Consider the following 22,181-nt stretch of genomic DNA (forward strand, 5'->3'; position numbering starts at 1 on the left):
ACATGCACAGTGGAAACAGCACTGAGATACACAGAGCAAACTCAAATGAAAGCCATCTACCTTTTTATCCATTTTGACTGTTAACAGAAACAAACAAAGGCGCCACAGATACCCGGGGCTACCTCGCAGTTAGCAACGCCTCAGCTGAGCAAAGCACTTAACAGCAGCAATACCACAATCATGTCTACAGGAGAGGAAAGACTATCAGATAATAACTCCTCAATCGCTTGACAAAGGCGGTGAAGGCGATCCGTCAGAGTAATTACCACAACACAACATGTAGAGGATTACACGCTGCTTTGCCAAACCCCCACACCTCACAACTGAGTACAAAAACTCTTGTCGAAGAGCTCGAGCGCCGTTGAGCTGGGCTCTAATTATGGGATAACAGGCTTAAACGGAGAATAGCGTAGCATAGTGAGTGTTAAAGCACAATGTCATTTAACCCCGAGGAAGGTGGATGGATGATATGGGTGGGGATGGTGAAACGTCTCAGGTTGTAGAGCCACAGAAAAGGATGTTGAATAAAGGGATCCATCCAAACTATGTTAAACTTTTTATTTTAATTTTTAACTCCAGCTGTCTCCACCTGCAGATGTCATTCCAGGTCTAAGCTATTCAACCACCGTCTACCTAAAACCTTTTCGCAAGAGCACATCTGGCACTAGAGTTTGAGTGCTCGGGCTCATTTAAATGCCGATACTCACAGTTCCCTCAGTTTCTGGCAGAACTTCCATCCATCAGCATTGATGCGGGCTATAGAGTTGTTACTGAGGAATAACTGCTGAAGGGACGTCAGGCCATACAGAGAGCCACTGTTCACCTCTGCCAGGCTGTTGTAGTCCAGGTGACTGCAAGAGACAAAATGAGGAACATAAGCATTGCGAAAGAGCGGATGGTTACCATGGCAACATGCTGTTTGGAGTGTGGTGATGATGATTTTTGAGCTCAGAAATGACTTCATTTGCAGCAGCTTTTCAAATATCTTGATGCAATTTGTGACATTAATGTGATAGTAAGCTTATTATTGAAGTAATGTGCAGGTCAGCAGGAAATATGTGATTGCTGTTTAAGTGGACAAGCTCCAGGAAATCTACAGCGATCTTATTCTTATAAGATTAGCTGGTGGAGTGTTCCGGTAATAGAAGGCAACTTGCTGCAGATAGGTTTCTGAGGTTGTGATTTCTCTGGGCTATGTGCTGCACTTAAACTCTGTGAATCAAATGTTTATTATTACAAGGTATATGATTCTGATGTGAGTGTTATGTTGGTAACACAATGTAACAATAATATATAAAAAATATTGCACAAAACAATATTTGCAAATTATAAGTAACTTGTTGTGTTTTTGTTTTTTTACATACAGGACTTTCATCTTGGCCAGGTCCCAGAAGGCCCCGTCTGTCAGTTTGCTGATGCTGTTTCTTTGCAGCTTGAGGACTTCCAGGCTGGACAGACCCTGAAAGGTCAGACCCTCCACCTGACGGATACGGTTCCTGTTCAGCTCACTGCGGAGTGGACAGATAAAAAAGTACATGTAGCAACTGTTCATGGTAGAAAAGCAGTTTCAGTTTGCACTCGTCTGCCTCCGTTACTAAGAGACAAAGAAAAGAATCCTGTAGCCTGTAAGCTGCCACACGAATATTTTGCAGTTAACAGATTCTATGCTTAGCATGCATTTCTCAGAGCTGTCCTGGCATAAGAATAGTATTATCAAATTGATTCTTCAGTTTGCATGAGGCCTGGGATATCTCACCATTCACATGTGTGTGTTTGTGTGTTGTGTGTGTGTGTGTGTGTGTGTGTGTGTGTGTGTGTGTGTGTGTGTGTGTGTGTGTGTGTGTGTGTGTGTGTGTGTGTGTGTGTGTGAAGGTTTTAAAAACCCTCAGGATGGCAGATCTAAACCCACATGAGTTCCTTTGTGTCTGATATGCATCCTCACTGTCAACAGGGTTACCTGCTGAACAAAAAGGCACCTGGGGAAACTACCGGTGCCACAGTGGGTGACACTCCCATTATGCGAGTCCTTTTGCTCCCAGAATGGAGGCGTTGAGCAACAAATAGGTCGACCTCGCTGTAACACCGGAGGGAAGTTTGATGTTGAGAATGAACAAAACCTCTTTTGGATTCTGAAAGGGGGCAGTGAATCACTAATAATGCGTCTTCAATGTTTACCCAGTCAGACTTCACCAACCCTAGAGGTGTAGCTCGCAGTAATAGCGTTCCCGATGTATAACAGAGAGAGCTCAATCAACAGACACAACAAACTCCTCCACATGAATTCTTTTTTACTCCGTGTTTCCTCGACCCAATGTTAGCTACGACCTAATGTAAAAAATAAACAGTTTTTGTTGCTTTGACAGATCCAAACACATTCTTTGTCATCACTCTAAATATGTTGTCTGACTGATGAAGTCCAGTGGTACTCACAGCTGGGTCAGTCTTGGGAGCTGGAAGGCTCTGACAGGTATCTGGCTGATGCGGTTTCGGCTCAGTCTCAGGACCTGTAGAGTTGATCCCAGATGGTCCAGAGCTCCAAGCTCCAGCACACTGATCTTGTTGTTGCTCAGGTACCTGAACACAAACACAACACATGTTGACGTCAGAAATGTGTCACACGTATTCACTAAACTAAAATGTATTTATTCTGTAATGAATCTTTGTAGGGTAGGGTTTTATAATTAAGCTTTAGTTTTGGATGAAACGTCATGGGTTTTATGTTTTATTATGCTGTCCTGAAACATTTCTTCTTTATCTGTTTATTTGAACACCTCCGTTTAAAAATAAAAAAAAGAAGCCTGTTGATTGTACTCACAGGTCTCGGATTTGGAGGGGAGAAGGAAAGCAGTGCCCGCGGAGCTCAGTGATGTCATTATTGCTCAGGTCCAGGGTTTCCACAGAGACCAGCTCTCTGGTCCGTCTGCCGTCTATACTGCGGATCTTATTATGATGTCTGGAAAATACAAAAACACATAAAAGGCATAAGGTGTGGTTAACAATCCGACTCAAAGTGTCCATATCACCATCTCGGAAAATATTACCCTGCTTAACGTCAGTGTCCTTTTCCAATCAGCTGAGGAGGACACTCCAAATCCATGAGCCTCTCTTAACCCATTCACAGGCACAAAGAGGGAAGAGTACACAGAGCAAAGTGGTCTTCATCTACTCAACGTGTACTTTACAACTCTTAAAACAATCCCAAGGATACCTGTGCTTCTCCACAAAACTTTAGACGCAAAAGAAAGACCAACTGGAGCCATTGATAGGGAGATTTCAGAATTCTTTGTGTGATGTCATGAAGAGGTGTTTGTGCGGTTCCAAAAGGTGTTCGTGTTCTGGGAGCTATCACAGTCCTAATCTATCAAGCATGAATAAGTGACAGCTACTGACAAGAAAACATAACCTGTTTTTATCTGTACGAAACAAAACCGACTTTTACTTGTTAAAGTTGTTTTGTCATTCTAAGTAAGCCTGCAGCAGCCAGAAGCTCAACAGAAGACTGGACTGTTTTTTTGTTTTTCTTTTTGTCGACATCTGTGCTTGATTGTTTTCTGGGTAATCGGACCCTATTCCATACAGAGAAGAAGAAAAACAAAAGACACATCCATTTGGACTAGAAGCAGACTGTCGAAACACTATTTGGCAGTCAAAATGACACAAACTCACACAAGTCTAAAACCACGTGTGAGTTCAGGACTTTGAAGGCCACGGGGCTTGCCAGAAATGTTTTACAGCTTTACTCTAACTTTAAAAACACACACACACACACAGACTAATGTATACTTTAGGTATAGATCATGCAAAGCAGACAGAGCGGTTGTGTGTGTGTGTGTGTGTGTGTGAAGTGTCCGTCTATGTATGTGTGTAAGGAGTCTGATGGCCAGTGTTATCCGAGCATACATGAAAGCCTTTGCTGGGTGACACTTTTGACACATGCCTTGGTGCTAACTAGGGACGGGAATTTCATTTAGTGTCACTTTCATTTGACTTGTCCAAAAATAAAAAAAGAAGAAGAAAAAAACTAAAAGGTAGTGAACAGAGAGTGAAGAGGCACGAAAGAGATCCATTACATAAACTTTATTTGTTCTGTGATAAATGTTAACAGCTCCAAGAAAGCAGGAACACACGGACCACATTAAAGCTCAAACAGTTAGCTCACGATCAATTTACCATTGACCCATTGAGCGTTTGAATTTAAGTAAAATACAACTCGATAAAAGATTAATTTTCCCACTTAATAAAGCTAAGTGTCATTACTGTGTGTGTGTGTGTGTGTGTGTGTATTTGATGTAAAGTGCAAAAGAGAGTGAGAGAGCAGGTGTTCCTTCAGTCAAACTCATCAAAACAAGGTCAGTCCCTCCTTCCTTTCTAGCCTTCAGCCAACACACACACACACACACACACACACACACACACACACACACACACACACACACACACACACACACACACACACACACACACACACACACACACACACACACACACACACACACACACACACACACACACACACACTTTATTGGTATCTAAGAAGAGGAGGGGGTCACACCACAGTGGCCCACCTGAATAAACAGTGGCAGAAATGGTTAAGGATGAGCCATGAAAGCATGCCTGGGCAAACACACACACACACACACACACACACACACACACACACACAACACAAACAAAAATCCCACACATGGGACAGAGCAACAGACAGTGGCTAGGGTGAGCCTAGGGAGGGAAGGAATGGGGGAGGAGAAAGGGTTAGGGGGATGGAAGGGGTGAGGTGGGGTCAACAGCTGGTGACCTTAGCTGGGAAAAACAGATCAGTCTCAAAGTGGTGGGAGAGGTTGACCTCTCTCACTGGTTTCTCTCGCCCTGCTCTACTTCCACGACTCAGACCAAATTCCCTCTCTCTCTCTCTCTCTCTCTCTCTCTCCCTCCCTCCCCCCCTGTCCCACAGTCAGAGCCAGCTGTGTGTGAGAGACAGATAAAGCTCCAGCGCTCGGGGTGTTTGAAGTCCACACATACAATAGTAGCGTTTATAAAAACTGATTATCATACGGCCAGAGAGGTTTCTGATAAAGAGCAGCTTGATCCACTCTTGTTCCCTTTGATGTCCGGCGGTCTTAGTCGGCTTGATTCCACTTAATTCCAAATCTCATTACTCTGCCCCATTGACCATCTGATTATGGTGAGCTTAGCTCGTTTTGACACTTCTTTTGATGTATGGAAAGTGCATCGACGTTTTCTCACTCGCATGCCCATTCTCCCGTTACCAGTGTCATCTTTGGGGGCGAATGTTTGGCCATGAGGCTTCCCGTTTGAAGCCGCTGCCCAGGACAAAAGGAGAATTATTTTAAAACCAGATCATCCAGCAGGCCATATGATTTCTAGCCCTGAGCTGTTCTAAAGGTCCCCTTTGATGTGACGTTGGGAAAGTTGTTGAAATGTTGTTACTTCGACGGCATGTTTTTTTAATAAATTTCGGCTTCTTATCTGATTCTCCTACAGTTGCTTTATGGGAGTCAGCAGGATGCCATAAAGCTCTCATAGTTCCTCATTGGACAGTTGCAGCATGGCATATGACATTTGTCCAATTTTTCAGGAGTTCCTATGTGATCGGCTGACTTTTATAACATTTATTTCTCGTCTACTCAAATGTTTTGACTAAAAAACATTTATAAAAAGGCAGCAAACGTGCTGACTTCTACAACAGCAGTAGCCAAGATCTGAAAGTCATGTCAAGAAAAGCAAGAGGTGAAGGCTTCAGAAAATGAAGTCACCTCTGAACCAAGCAAGAAGATATAAGGAAAGAAAAAATTAATAAAGGAAAAGTTCAGCCCCCGTTTTAGTTGTTTTTTAAATTAGTAGTTTAGACACAAGATGACAGTATCTCTTTAAATATTGTACATTATATTCCTAAACAGGAAAAAGTCAGCAGGTTCTTACGGAGTGCACATTTTGAAAGGTTCTGCATCAGAAAGTTCTGAATAGCCATGTGTGTCAGGGTCTGAAAATATCATGGCAAAAGATAATCATCAGCTAATTACAGCTGCTGAGGTGAAGTGAAAAACTTTGCGCAGTACTTCATCTATTTCTATCATCAAAAGACGGTAAACACATCCTTTGAAATAATAATAATTAATTAACTGATCATTTAGAAAGCCTGAGATTCTGAAAACGTGTCAATCATTGTATCTATATTTAATATATGAACTTCTACAACCACTTTGAAATATAACAAACACTCCAGGACATAGAGACAGGCAGATGGAAGCAACCACACATAATGTTCTCTAAGCTTCTTACAGACTTTGCTATTAGATAGAAGTTAGCAGTCAGTCCATTTGCTTAGGCGTGCGTGCGTGTGTGTGTGTGTCTCACACAGACTTGTCGTCAGACAGCATTCCAGACTTTCTCAACCAAATGCACAGGAGCACTGCCCTGCAGTATGTACTGGGCTCATTCACACAGACTCTCACACTCCTGAGAGAGCCTGCTGGTTGGCATGGAGACTCAATGCATTACTTTAGGGAATAATCCTGAACATGACCTCAGCTCTCGCTTCCCTTTTTTTTTTTTGCCTTCATATGCCTCTCTGTTTCTCCTTATTACCTCCTCCACTATTTCTTCTCAACCATTCCTCTTTTTCGACATGTGGGTGATGTCACCCTGATCTGATACAGCACTCCCTATTTTCTCATCCTTCCTCCCCTTCTCACTGTCACCCATTTTACTGTAAGCCATGTGACTGACAGCTGCAGCTGCAAGTGCTTCCGCGGGCCTTTGCTTCAGCTGTGTGGCTTTGTAAAGATCCGACCCTCCCTTCAGCCTCCACTCCCGTCAGACCTACAGACCTTCCCCCTAGCAACAGGCTTCAAGTCAGGCCAAAAAAAGACACCGCAATCATTTGGAGGGGCTGCAACTCTGCATAGTTTGTGCAAGTTAAGGTGAACTTGCTCTGATCTGTTTTGGATATGAAGTTAAGTGAACTGGAGTTTGTGCTACACACTATTATTAAGAAATTTGAAAAACTTTGACCAGTTTCCTAATCTTTCCTGATGTATACAGCTTACAGAAATGTCCTGACCGTACTAGTGCATCATGTCAATTTCTGAGAAGCAGAAAGATGACACATAGGAAGAGACGTAGGTGTGACTCCCACGAAGCTCATCACAGAAAATCATATGACGATGACCAAATATTAAAGGAGCAGGCAGCTGCGTCCTTTACTTCCAGTCAGTCAGCTGGCAAGCTAGCAAGGTGCGAAAGAAGATACACTGAGTTAAGCTAATGCTTAGCAGTCGACTAGCTTAGAGGGGTTTAACTTTCTTGTTTCAGGTTGAGTGAGATGTGAGAATGTTCTCTGGTCACACGAGGGGAAAAAGCTATGGCACGCTGGAAAAACAACAGTCCACCCAACAGATGATACGGGTTGGAACGCTGTCATGATTGTTCTTCTCCATGTGTGTGTTTTTGTGCGTGTTTATAGAGCCACATTCATTTGAAACATACCAAGGAGCATTGCAATTTATCTGCGACTAGCTTTTATACCAGTTCAGCCTCGTGATTGTTTTCTGAGACTAACTTATGTGTCACCTTCGACAGCCTTTCATTGTCATTTGTTTTGCATTCTTTGAGACATTCTTGAACATCGTAGTTATCAAGAAACCAATCAGATGTGAGATGAAATTGAAGATAAATGAAGGTGTTATATGACACATTTGAAATGTCTACTGCAGGAATGGTGAGAAACCTTTCTTTGTAGCTTTACCTCAATTATCATGACTTTATTTCCTGTCCTCAAGCTTACCATCAGATTTACAAATAAAAAAATGTAGTCTGATTATCCTCATCCTAACTTTTAACATGAAACATTTCCATGCTTTTTCTCAGTCATCTCCCAAACTGCAACTTGAATTAAGTTAGAAAACTACACATTTCTGCCCGGGTTCGAATCTAATCTGTGGCTCCTCTCCTGCATGTCATTCCCAACTCTCTCTCTCATCAGTTTCTGACTGTATCCACTGTCCTATCTCTCTGAAATAAAGGCCTGAAAATCCCCCTGCTAAAAACAACAAGTTTCTCACAGTGAATCTTAAAATGAGACTGTTAGCTCAAGCTAGTGACATACACAATCACAAACAAGCCCTTCCCAAATATGGCAGTAAATCTCCAGTGATATGCCAGTGCAAGCAGTCCCCACAGGCACAGTTGCACAACTAGGAGCAACCAAGATGGAACTACATCCAAGCTGAAAAACCCAAGCAGCCATTACCACTCACTGTAGACACAAATACATGGGAGGGTTTTAAGACTGGGTAGTTTCATGACGACCATATAGTTCTCGCTCTGAGCTCAATAGCAGGAGCGATTTTTGATTAAGCTTGTGAAAAAAATCTGAATGCAGTATTCATTTCAGATGCAAAGGTGCACGGATCCTCCACAGATGTCAACAGACTATTTTAAGAGCATTTCAAAGAGGCCACTGGCCTAAGAATACAGCACGAGGGGGCTTGATCGTTTTGGTACCATGTTTAGCAGTGAATGAGGCAGTACTCACAGGTAGAGGGATACAATCTTGGAAGCTGCCTGTCCTAAATCTGGTATGGAGGTCAGCTCATTGTGGTCCAGCCGCCTGTAAATGGGAAAAAGAAAAGTAGTAAGGTGAAGATCAAAACTATTCCCTGAAGGGAAAAACCAAACCGTGCATACAAATTACAAAATGGGAGCATTTTTACAAGAGGAATACATTTTAAACTGAAAGAATCAAAGCAACAGATGATTTTTAACTGCTGTAATTATGGAAACTAAACAAAATAAATCCACTATATCTCAAATATAGAGACACACTGAGCCTTCATCAAACTACATGGAGTGTGTGCGAACTTCTGGTTTGCTGGCTGAGTTACAAGAGTGTTGTCAGGTCTGTTTCACATTGCATAAGGCTTAAAAAAAAACTCTGTATAAATCAAAAGATTTCAAACTCGACTTGTCACTTCAGCCGCAAAGCAAGTCGCAAGTCATCCTTTTTAAACAACCAAAAATAACATGAGAGTAAAACAGATGTCAGGGAGCGTATAACTGGCCGTTCGACCTGCCAAAGATGTCACCAGTGTGTGTATCACCAGTTAGCTGGTGTATGTGTGTGTGTCTTGTGCACTGGTGCTGAGTGACACAGAGCCAAGCCCTCTCCTCACCATATAAAATATTTACAAGGCCAGCGTTGGTCACAGTATCAGGTTGTCGAGGGGCTGCTTAATTTAGAAAACCACCACTTTATTCTCAATTGGACTTAGGTCAAGGCAACATATACTAGGATGCTACTAGGAAGTAGAGTGGCGGGCATGGAAGTTAGACATAAGTCATTGATGGAAAAAAAAAAAGTGTTGAATTCAACTGACTCTCTTTGACTTGCATAAGGAAACTGAGCTACATTTATACACTGTAAGCCTCACACAAAGGAGAAAAACAGATGATTCATGCCAAACATACACAAGGGGAAATCAACAAAACGTTTTCAGAGGTTACGTTATGACGACTTACAGCTCTCGCAAGTTGGGAAGGTCGTCAAAAGCTTCAACATCGATGGAGGTCAGCTTGTTGTGTCCAAGATTTCTGAAAGGAGAAAATAAGGTGTAAATAAATAAAAGCAGTTCAACTCCTTTCCTTTGCAGTTGCCACTTTTCAGATCTTTGAATGAGGATCAGGATCAATACCAACAATTATCTCTCCCATTTGACAAACAGCCTCCCCCGTCCACATTAAGTATGCCTCAAAACGCTGCAGTACATCCATCGAGGCGGCCTTCAAGGAGGGCCCAATCAATACTATCGATACAGAGTGCCTCTCTCCTGGCTCACTTTCCAAACATAACCCACAGGCTATTCATCCGTAGCAGTCAATTTGCACTTTAGGCTAACAGTGTATTTAATAGCTGCCACTTGACTTGTGTGGAGAGTTATTAGAGTGATTTGTCCAGTGATATAGCGTTACTGATTCAAAAGCAGGGGCTTTGAGCTTCACACTTCACATGAATATATTTTATGCATAAGCTGGTCTGTCACACACACACACATACACACCTCCTGCTCGGCTGGCATGCAGCCGGCCTGTTGGCAGAGAGTAGACTGCAGTGAGAGTGGTGTTTGTGTTTGTGTGCTGGGGTTATGGCTAGGGACAAAGGGAGCCTACAGCCCTGAGCCGCCTGCCTCCCGCCCCTCCATCCCTCTGTCCAGACGTGAGAGACGGCCCAGGAATGTTTCACAGGCCTGCCGAGAGATGGCTGCTTGTTCCCAGAGACTGGGGACACTTTTACCTGATGCAACACATTCCTCATCCTATTGTCCCACCATGGCCTTAGAAGATTGCAAAGGGGGAGAAAGGGGAGTAAACTCTGTTGCAAAAGCTATAAGGTCTTAAATGTGTCTACATTTTAGAGACAGTAGAAATGGATATTACAGTAAGAGAGTGAGAAGGGGCTCAGTCCATAGAGCAGCAAAAAGTCTGTTATTGCAGACACTCAGCATTATAAACCCATTTATTCCTATCAATCTCAACCTCCGTCTCGCTTGAAACATTTCCCTTTCTTGTCTCCTGTGCTTGATTGCAGATAATGACAGACTCCCTCCCCAAAGCTTTCTCCCTGTGTGTATGACGAGATAATAGCAGCGCATGTGTCTGGCCTCAAGGCACAGGTCTGACAAGGAGGTGTGCATAGTGTGTGTCTATGTTATGATCATTTCACTGGGGCACCTCCCATTGTGGCCTAGATCGCTTAAATTGTCGTCTGCTGCAACAGGAGGCAATTACCTCTTTATGGTGAAGCTAAGTGAAAAATCACACTGCTTTCCTATGGGTTGCCTCTGCCTGAAGGTACAAATATTCAGGCACACACACACACACACACAGCTCAGAAAAAATGAACTTGAGAGAGAGCTCTCTTTGGCAGATTTTCATCAAACTACTTCTGGAATAAACAGACGAGGGACATTTACAAGTAGAGCTTGCAACACGATCAAACAAGACGTGTTGATAAACCAACAAGGAGCTTTTTGTTGTTAAAGGTGAGGGGAATTGTATCTGTGCGAGGCATGTGCAAAGCAAGTTCAAGGGCAAATTCAAAAGCAGAGCCAAAATGGAAAAGTTTAAAATAGAGAGCAGAGAAAAACAGAACAAAGGCGTAACATCGAGAGTCAAACCTGCGATACTGGTGCTAAAGGCCCCAGCAATAACAAAACTGGTCCTTTTTCTGTGTGTATGCAAGCATGCATGAGCCTCTTTCTTAGTCACCTATGATGTTTACATAACTGAGGCCTTTTCTCCCTCCTCCTCATTCAGACAGATTTATTCCCCTGCCTATCAGATAAGATAAGTTTCACAGCATTTTAACACCTACTGTATAAAGTGATGCAGATAACACTGGATTCCCATCTATGCCCACTGTCTCCCTGCCTCTCTTGTGTACAAGGAGGGGTTGCAAGAGGGTGGGGTGGGGGTGGGGGGGTGTTTACAGTGCTAAGCCAGGTTAATGCTTTCCAGAAAATGACCTTAAAACTATTAAGCTGTTTCTGCAACAGCTTGCCACATCTGGATCAGACGACCTACAAGTCTTTAGAGTTTTGGTATTTAAGATTTGCAGACAAAAAATCCTGCAGGAACATTCAACCAAACCGAGAAGAATGAGAAGCTTTCATGTATTCTGAAAATCTCTAAAGTTGCTGCAGGGCACAAACAACCAATTGCAAACAATTTCCCACAAAAACACTGCATACAAATCAACCAGTCGTAGAAGGATGGATGATTTATCGGCCCGATCAAATCCGTTTTTTTTCCAATTTAGTTTTCTGATTTTTGAGTTTTACGATGTCACCACATTTTGTCACCCGAGGCTACTCTCATGTCCTTACAATGCTCCTCCTTGATTACAATGCTTCACCAGAAACTGACTTAGCTTCTTCAGTTTTTTCCCAGTGGAATAACTTATTCCGCGCATACACTCCCCTCTTAGGTACTTGGGGCAGCTTCTGCTCATGTGTTTGCAAGATTGAGAATTGCTGAAGCGATGAGCTCTTGCTTGCACGCTGTCTCTCTCAGTTCTTTTTGTTGATCGTAGGTAGCCATTGCACATTGCAGTCAATCGTATCGTGAAGTTGCTCTCCTGTTTAGGTGGAAGTCGTTCAGATTTTGTTCTGCTCTAAAAACTTGTCGCTCTGATGCATCTCTTAATTTTTGTCGATGGCTTTGACGTGTTAGGTGGCCTCTTCTTCATGCCTGGCCGTTATGGGGGAGACTGGCCCCGTCCCCGGGTGAAAACAGGTCACACACAGAAAGGCTGGCAGAAGCTGCAGTGGCTAAAATACGGTAGAGACTCTCAACGTAGTTTTTATCTGTTCATTTGGCTCAGGTGCTATAACAAAGACTTGGATTGGTAAGTAGGTTTTTTTTGTTAATCACGTCCACATTTCAGCATATTCCCAGATATTCCATGTTTTACCATCAGTGTTTTCTGTGTCGTGGAAAAATCATAGGACCCAACATTTAGAAGCGAGCTGTGGCTAAGATTAACCATGACAAACCCTACAAAGCAGTTTACCGTCATGCTTCAAACACAACATTTCATTGTACCGTACAACTAGTTTGATACAAATGGGCTGGACTGTTTGACATTAGTCAGCCGGATTACACTCAAACGCCTGTTCTGGCAGATCCTTCACCAGACAAAGTGTGTGCTAATTCAAGGCTGCACATTGAGCCGAAAACAAATGTTCCCACTGAAAGTGTACCCTCCTGACTGGGGCACTGCTGCCAGGTGAGCATGCTGTTACATTCCTTTCAAATGTTACTTACCGGTAATTATTATTCATGGTCCGAAATGACGATTGAAAAATATTAAAATTGAAGACCATGTTATTACTCTTACACTAACACACATCTGTTTTACGGTTTTCATTTTAGTAAGCATGTCAATAAAAAACCCACTCCATCTATCTATTTCAAACTGTTAAAACCAAAGATTTTCCATCGATGTCAGCACAACCTCTTTTCTGTCGTCAGAATGCAAAGACACAAAACAAAAGGGAGGCATACAGACGTAGTTACACTCCCACCTTCCAACCCCCGCCCCACCAAGCCGCCACAACCCAAGCACCTCCCTACATATTACAAACAATAACCACAAACAATAAGAGACTATGAAATACTCAGGGAGGGGGAATGGCTCTAGGATAAATGTCACACACAGGGCTACACCACAGAAATGTGGACAAAAGACAAATGTTGATCTCAGAATAACACACAAACAATCAGCCACCTGTTGCTCTGGATAGTGTCACTAAATCTGACACATTACAGTTGATAAACCAGCACAGAAGTAATGTTAAGACAGTCAATTTAAGTCAAATGTCAAGTGTTTCGGATGGAAGGTACCTTGCCTTTCTCCCTTTCCTACTATATTTACAGTATGAATATGTCTCTCTATGGCTTTTTGTTAATGTAACTTGTGACCTTAGTAACTCCTCTTTTCTCTTTCAAAATTGTTAGATCAAGTGATAATCAGCAAACTACTGTATCTAAAATGTGAGCAGTCTGAGCCTGCTGGAAAAAAAAAGGCCTAAAAGGACAACGTGATAAACTCCTAATAAGCCCGTCTGACTAAGCAAACTGTCTCAGGGAGAAAAATGGGGCTCAGCGCCTGCACTAAAGCGTCATTGCTGGACCGAGAAGCTGATCCAACATATAAAACTCATTAAAAGGCTTTAAAAAATAGCTGTGTTATGGGTGCTGTGGGAGTAGAGGAAATCTGGGAGGACAGGAGTGATGTCATAGCATATGACACTATGCTTGTAAGTCAGCACACAGTCTGTGTGTGGGAGAGAGGAGATACGGAGAGGGAGAGGTGAAGAGCAGGGACTCTCACATATGGAGATTCATCATCATTATCTTTCCAGTTTTTTTTTTTTTTTTTTTTAAATCACTCATAGACGCAGAGCGAACTTTGCTCGCTCAAAGTGTGAAGTGATGTCAGGGATGAACCTTCTGTAGTCAAGCTGCAAGACAAAGGCCCTTTAATGTGGTCGATTTCAGAGCATCATAAAAGCGGTCAAATAATAACCTGAGTGTCAGGGGCCAGGCACACACACACACACGCGCGCACACACACACACACACACACACAGTCTTCCTGTCATTAAGACCAAGTTTATAGCCAGGCAACTGCAGTGAGAGTGTACACAAAGCTAACACCAGCTCCAGGCCACCATTTTACACACAAGTCAAACAGAGGAAGGAAACGGGCAGAACAAAGCTTCTATCTTATCAGCTTTGACAAGGTTAAAAGCCTAAGCCGACCAACAAGATCTGCAATAATAATGACAAATGAGATAAGCTGAAACCATAGTAAAACACAGTGAGTGTCAGATCTCAGGAGGTTGAGGAGATCTAAGGTGCGAGATCAGAGAAATGTAGTGCAGATGGGATCAGCATAATTCACTATTTGCATAACAGAATCCTCCCCCACGCGCACACACAAACACACACACACACACACACACACACACACACTTCTCAACAAAGGAGTCGCTCTCAGCCTTTGAAATCAGGCAGGCTAGGAGGGAGCGTGACTCAGTTTCTGAAGTTTTCCAAGGCAGGAAGAAGGGCCACATCTTGGGGCCATGTGCAGCGCCATTTTTTCACGCTGCTGGTTTGGAGGGGGGGCTGAAGCCGGGAATTGAACGGGGCACTCCAAACAAACAGGGAGAAGGTTGGGAAAAGGCCCTGCACTCTAGCCTGAGGCAATGCATGAACCCAACGCCGACGCCGACGCTGTCTACACACATCCTACACACTGTATGTGAACATGCTGCTGCATTGAACATGTGAACATGCTGCTGCATTGAACACTGGATTCTTGTGTGATAACAATGTAATTTGTTATAAATGGCACCAGATTACTTCATTATGAGTAAGAGGAAATGAGTCTCTACAATTAATTTGAAAGAATAACATAAGTACTGTATGTCTCCATACTGAGGCTCTAGTGCAGACATCTGACCTTGTGCTCTCGACTTCAAAGTGGACTAAAAGACAGGATCGTTTGTCAATTCCTTTTCTACACTTTGTTTGTTTTACTATCAGATCAAAACTCTACAACAGTTACTCTCCAGGCAATGGTGAAACAAGCATCTAAACATTAGACTGTGCTAATCTCAGTGCATGTGAAAGCATGGCTGTCTAGACAGTGCCTCTCCTTTCTCCAGTATCAGAAAGTACAGATGCTAATAGAGGGAGAGAGGATGAAGAAAAAAAAAAATATTTGGCCGAATTGAGCCCTCAGAGCTTCATTTTCTTCTCCAAAGACTGCATGGTTTCTTGGGAGAAGCTGCGTTCACTTACACAGCACCTCCTCCTCCTCCTCCTCTCAGTCCAAGTCACGCTTTTTTTTAAAAAACATCTTCTCCAGATTTCGAAACTCTTACCAGATGTAGAGAATTCACAGATGATTCATCGATCAAGTCCACTTTGTAGACGCCGACTTTGTTGGGAGAGGGAAAGGTGGAGGAAAAAAAAACTTGGCACCCTAAAGTGTCTTCACAAATGAGCCATCTATTCTGCTGACTGGATTCCTCTAGAATGACTTGCAGAGCAGCTGTTTGATTGTCATTAAAGCCAGAGCAAAGGGGCCATGAGCTCATTCCATATCTTCATGTTAATGTCAGGCTTTATCTGCTGCTATTAGAGCTGGGGCTCAACCTTTGCTGTTCCTTCCTAAATTGTAATTAAGCTGTGATTTTTATTTTAGCATGAATCATAATCTGATATTTAGAAAGAGCATCACTCTCTGAAAAAAAAAACGAGACTGCTGCTTTAAATTTCCCTCCAGGAAGTGTCCTTTACTTTTACTATCCTTCTTTACACCAAGCAGCCTGATAAGAGGGGAAAAGTGAAGAACTGCTGATAAAAAATCTGTGCCAGTGATGGTATCATCCCAAAGCCTTCTAAACACTTATAAAAATATCTGCGAGAGGACATTCAAGTTACACCGCTAGGGAAACGATAACAATAAACAAACATAGTGTAATTACCCACAATACCACAAGATTACAAGGCTGTGTAGCTAGAATTGCCCTAGTGACCACAAGAAGCTCAGCCCCGCTGAGTGCTACTGCTGCTGAAATGTTCACCTGTTTAAGCAGGAGGAGAAGCCTTTTCACTGTTCAGACTTAGAAACTAAACAGCAGAAACTCTATAGCTGTACTTTTTCTAATTATTTTTGTAAGCTCACAGATAGTTCAAACTAGGTAAAACCCTTCCTCAAAATCAAGTTGTGCCTGATATTATGAAAGTAAACAGTGCTGTGCTTTTTCATTCCCTCTGGCATTGCTCAGTGTGTTAAAACATGTGTGACAGTGGTTGAGGTTTCTGACCACTGACAGGACTTTCACCAACTAGTGGAACCAGCCCGAAGGCAGCAGCAGCGGCAGCAGCAAACCGTGACATTGACAAAACACTTCCTATGCAGCGGGCGGAAAATGACCCCACCTCCGCTCATATTCCCCCAGGCCAGGTGATCCTCAGCCCCACCCTTTGCAGACTGGTCCGCAAGCAGCCAGCTGAGCTCTGAGCGCCTGCCAGGAAAACCGCCGACACAAACCCATATCCTGAGGGCAGCAGCCAAAACCAACTGTTGGGGGTGGTGTTTACCAATAAGGCTGCGCCGTGAGGTTTTAAGGCTAAGGCTTGGGGTTAAACTGTAGCAGACAGTTGGTGTACGCCAAACATTATGGCCAACATATTGGGAAACCACTGGGGGAAATGTAAGCTTACAAAGGAGACCTTTCAAGATCATGCATCGTCTATGCCGTACCACCAGTTACAGCAAGCTAATTAAGCAAGAACTCGCATGTTCAAATACAAACAAAGAGAAACAATAAAAAGTGCAGCTTTTTATAATTGTAAAAAAACAAACAAAAATGAGTTCTCAATCTTGCTTGAAAAGACAGAGAGGCACTGGCAAACAGACACCCGGTATCTGCTTGATCTCTATCCAACCAATCTCAGCCAAAATTAGCAATGTTCATGCTTTTAGTTACTCGCAAAATCGCATTATGCCCGTGGTGCTGTGGGCGAAAATGCTTTTAATACACATTACCCCCGCTCCAAATAAGATAAAGTACCACTCTTGAGAGGAAATTTGTTACTGTGTGAGGGCAAACTTGCTTTGAATGTTATTTGTCTATTCATCAATCAGAAAAAAATGACAAACATCCGAGGCTGGCAGTCCGATTGTTCAATGTCCCGAGCACTGAAGTAAAACAGTGGAAGACAAGGCAAATAAAATTCCGGTCTGCAGAGGGTGAAAAGAAGCTGCATCAGTCTAAATTGTTCACCCTAATAAACCTGTCATGTCAAACAGTGTGATGTCTTTGTTTTTGATTAATAAATATACTAATTTGTTCTTATCACATTGCAGTAAACTCTGGGTTATCATCAACCCCTAAAGCCCTACACATATCCTCAATCCGTCCTCGGATTGCTCTGTCAGAATGTGCCACCATGTTTGTTTCTTTGGTCCCTCATCACAGGACCAAATTACATCTTTATGACGGGCCATGTCAAAAACCAAGGTCCTGGTGGGAGACTTTTTTTTGACAAGGGGACAGTAGTATTAGAGCCCTTTATTCAAAGTACAGAGACAATACAGCTATTGAGGCACAAACTGCAAACATCTATATCCTATGCCCATCTAACTTCCCATGACACACAACATCTCTGAAAGTGACAAAGAACAGCTATGCCTGAGAGGAATGGGCAAGAAGATAACGCCCCCTGTGTGTCCAATATCTTCATTTTAAGGGGTTTTAAGGCTGGTCGATAATTCTGAGGTAAGAAAAAAACAAAGAGGATAACGCCCTGTGTTGGCCCAACAGAAGCAACCTCTGCACGGCTAAAAGCCAAGATTAAGTTACAGCATAAAGCTTGCACCAAAGTTTAACACAGCAACAAACACAGGGAATTACTAAAATCACTAATCAGGGAAAAGCAATCCTTCCTACTCACTGATTCAGCCAAGACAGAAGTCATTGAAAGGAAAGGTTTTTGTTTTTTTTATGATTCTTATGTAAGATTCACTTGCTCCTCAAACTTCTGCGATCTGCTGTGTAAATGCAGGTTCTGAGGAAATACTGTTGTGTCATCAAAGTAATCCCGATTTAAGAGCGTGTATTAAGATAATTGCAACAAATGCAATCCCTCTAAACCAAAACAAAAGGGTGGGAGGCTGCCATTTATTTTCAGCTCTGTGCTGGAACGTCTTTAATTTGTTTAGACATAACAGCAGATCACAAGGCTGATTTTGAAGTCCTGTAGATTTGATTAGAAATGATTGTAGAAAGCATATAGTAGGCTTCCTTGTTGATGAACAAGATGCAAATGTGCTTAATTTGTTTTACAGTCAAATCCTACAGGTAGTTTAGGTACAGGTAATTGAGATTTCCTTTAAGCTTCACATCTATTTTACATTCAGGATGAACGTAGAAAAGTCGGCCTTGTTGCAGAGACGTTCTTTTATGTCTCTGATTAACTTACAGCCACAGGTTGCACACATTCTTTTGCAAAGCAGCACTCAAAAAACTAAAACTTCCAACCCAGAACACGGAAAGTTTTTTCATCCACTAAATCGGACAGGACTGGGCTTAAGGTACCCATAATGGGATCACATTAGGCCACAAGTCAAATTGTCCATTCTTGTCTCTCTGGGTTCACGGCGATAAGTCGGCCAATCTGGCTCGTTTACAGATCCCGTAGGAGCAGAGCTTGTTCCCTTTGAGCTACCTGCCAACATAATGTGACTATCTCGAGTCATGTGGAAATATTCAACTGAGGTGTTTTAAAAGATCATTCAAAGCCATAAAGCCATTCCCTTTGAAAACAGCGAGATTGCGGGCGCTTATATCTCGACCAATAAGGTTTGGCTGAAATAACAGGAGTAGGACACTCTTTGCACAAAACCAGAAGTTTGAGAGCAGCTGTTTAGGACGGGACATTTGTCCAACAGTAGTTGTCCATTGTCCATTGGTCCGTGGGTACAGGAGACGCAGTGTGTGTCTACGTGCATGCATGACAAACAGTGTCTGCACTTGAACTTGGCTAAGTGGTGCTTCAGGGCAATGAGGCTACCCGGGCACAAGTGCCGTTATTCATGTTTTTAGAGGACTTTTTAAAGTTGCATTCCTCACTTCCCACGGGGAAGAAAACACAGGAACCTGGGAGCCGAGGAGTCTTTTGGTCTTTAACCCCACATTCCCAGAAACACAGACACACACACACACACAAACATGCAGAAAAAAAAACTCTATAACAAGATGTGGAATTGTCACAATACCCACTGGACATAGTGGTTGCAATAAAATGCAGGGAGAGCCAAAATGTTGATTGGGAGGACAGAGAGTCGTGTTGTGTGTAAATAAATTGTGTCATTTAGTTTGATAAGTGTTGAAGTTCACTAAACACTGAGGGATGTTCCATAAAAATGCCCCCAAATTGGCTCGTTTCCTAGATTGAGAAAGCAAACAGGGCAACTTTTGTCGGTCTTATCCGGACGAGTCAATGCTTTGAATATTTCCAAGAAATGCAATTTGTGAACTGTGGCTGGAAACAGAGAAGAAGAAAAAAAAAAAAAAGGAGGTAATACCTGTTGTGAATCTGTCTGAATAAAGGGGAGGATTATTTCTTTATCACATGTTTGGCTCTATTTTTCAATCCCATTCTAACATGAGAAACATGAAGACAATCTCGGTAAATTGTGCATGTTTACTATCTGTGCTTCAGCGCCTATGAAACACATTCGAATGTATCGACTGCAAGAGATGGTAAGTCATGGCATGATGCATTTTGCTATAAGGCTCAGGGTTTATCCGAGCTGGAGATTTAGTTCAAATAAAATCCATACTAAGTGGAAATAAGAAGAGGAAAATGCTGCATTTGTTAGCATCTTTAATACTTGAATGTGCCCCTGACGAGCTAAATAAGAGCTCAAAGTCGCTCTATGTTTGTGCCTGCCCTCCATTAGTTATCATTACACCTGTCAAAGTGCTGTAAGTCATTCAGCTACATTAGAAAGTTCAAAACGAGCAAGCACCTTATAAAGTCAGTTGAATTAAAGAGACCGTGGATACTTGAATAGCAGATTTGGATGTTTATTGAATGAATAAACAGTCTTCCTGCTGTGCTTTTGTTAAATGGAGGGGGGGGGGGGCAAACTCACGAATTGGTGAACAATTCTTATCATGTAACAACATGATTTATGTCTGAACTGTCTGTGCAGACAAGTAGAAAATATGTTAGTTGCAGGGTGTCCCTGTGCAAAAAAAAAAAAAAGGGGGACTAGTTCTTTTTAACACTTGCTAAGAGTTAGAGGGAATAAACACTCCTCATCTTGTTACAGCTGATAGACAACATTATGCAACTCAAATGCAAAACCACAAACATCTCCTCAGATGGGATTCCCTCTGAGAAAACCCCGTTTAAACACAGACATATCGACTAATCACTATCTATGTGTGTTTTTAAGAAAAGCTTTCTGTGCTTTAATGAACTTTTCTGTACAAACTCTTGTTGCCCCCCCCGTTATGGACTGGTCAATAAATAGGCAGCAAGGGCATCTTTACTTACAAGGAGACGGTCCGGACTGGAAGGTCCAGAGGCGTAGCTGTCAGCTCCTGGTTACTACAGTCCACTGAGTCTCCGCTGCACGTACAGTTCTGGGCACACGGCAGGTCCGAGCTCAATCCACGACCGATAAACAGTTCGAGCGACAATATTAAATAAAAAACACAACGTGAAACATATCCAAATCGTCCCAGTGACGCCGCCATTTTGTATCCAGCTTTAATAGCGCGGCCGCTGCGCCGTCTCCTCGTACCCGCAAACTGTGATTACGAAGGCAGCTTCGGAGAGATTAAAAGCCTTTACAGCATGTTTGCGGTCCTCCTCGTGTAAAACTGAGGCTAGCATAAACGGTGGTGTAGTAAAATGTTGTCCATTGCAATAACAGTCTTTACAGGACAGGAGTTTCCCACTCCAACTTTCTCCTCTGGTGTCCGACGCGGGCTAAAAAACAAAAAAATCAAAAAGGTGATTCACATTAAAGCCAACAAAAGTAGGCTACAACGGACTGGTGTAGCACCGAAGTTGGCATTCAAGTTTCTTAGAGTTTTCATAAAGGCTTAACCTTACTTTCTGGTTAGGAAAGCTTACATGTTTGAAGACATGAAACAGTGTTAAAGGACACTGCGCCCGGAGAGCTCTCAAAATAACTGGAGAGCAACACTGTTTCAAAACTTAGCCAGAGAGTTGCACTGTCTTATTACGCAGTTATTATATGTCCACTACAAATTTTGAAGACGTAGGGAATAACTTAAGACACTTAAGGATAGTGTCCGGAAAGAAAAAAAAACTCCAGCGTTTCTCTCTCAAGCCGAGAGCTGCATATCCAATCCCAGCAGCACTTCACCTCTGATAAATCCAACTTTGGAAAACCCCACGGTCCACCGAGAAGAAGTCAGCCAACAGCTTATCAGGTGCAGTCTGTGGTCACAAAATCTCCACGATCTGATTAAAAGCAAAATACAGTACCCCCTCCTTCCGAGCGTGCACCACCACCATGAGTTTTTTCCTTTCTTGAGTTACTTTTCCTTTTTTTTTTTTTTTTTCCTGGGTGATCGTTCCGTAGTCCCACGTTGGATGCACAACAGCGATTCCAGGGTCCTCCTTTAGGTTTGCTGCGATTGGCTGTAAAGGCTTAATGGGCGGAGCAAGTCTTAACCCGATTGGTCGTTTCAAGTTCCTCCGGCACCAGGGTGTACGACAGAACCGTGAGCGCCTGTCAGTCAGCGGCGGCTGGCCCCGCCCATGTTTCCCACCCCGGGGTGTGAAACCGCACCACCTCCTCTCACTCTCACTGCTTCTTAAAGGGACAAATCACCGGGATCAAGCTCTGTAATCGCATTATAACAAGCCATAATAACATAATTGGTTTGAATGTAATAACAATGCCATTGGAAGTGTTTGTAGGTGAGACTGACATCAAGATTTACATGTTCAAAGAAAAAGTCAAGAGAGGAAGCAGTAAACAATATGGTCCATTTCCTGCGATCCTCAGGTCATTTGAAAGAGAAAGCAACTAGTGTTAC

At 42.8% G+C, this 22,181-nt stretch overlaps 1 protein-coding gene across 1 annotated transcript in view; it reads right to left on the bottom strand.

Moving 5' to 3' along the window:
- The window catches only part of lrig1 (leucine-rich repeats and immunoglobulin-like domains 1), a 34,969-nt gene extending 13,264 nt beyond the window's left edge, over window positions 1-21,705 (bottom strand). Inside the window, exons 1-7 of the mRNA XM_020633111.3 lie at window positions 20,662-21,705; window positions 9,538-9,609; window positions 8,555-8,629; window positions 2,816-2,953; window positions 2,431-2,574; window positions 1,365-1,508; window positions 708-851 (exon numbers count right to left, since the gene is read on the bottom strand). Coding sequence (XP_020488767.2) covers window positions 708-851; window positions 1,365-1,508; window positions 2,431-2,574; window positions 2,816-2,953; window positions 8,555-8,629; window positions 9,538-9,609; window positions 20,662-20,864 — 920 coding nt within the window. The 5' untranslated portion in view covers window positions 20,865-21,705. The remainder of the gene's footprint in view (window positions 1-707; window positions 852-1,364; window positions 1,509-2,430; window positions 2,575-2,815; window positions 2,954-8,554; window positions 8,630-9,537; window positions 9,610-20,661) is intronic.
- Window positions 21,706-22,181: the final 476 nt, after the last annotated feature.

The sequence above is a fragment of the Labrus bergylta genome, chromosome 5, assembly GCF_963930695.1.
Source record: "Labrus bergylta chromosome 5, fLabBer1.1, whole genome shotgun sequence".
Lineage (NCBI taxonomy): Eukaryota > Metazoa > Chordata > Actinopteri > Labriformes > Labridae > Labrus > Labrus bergylta.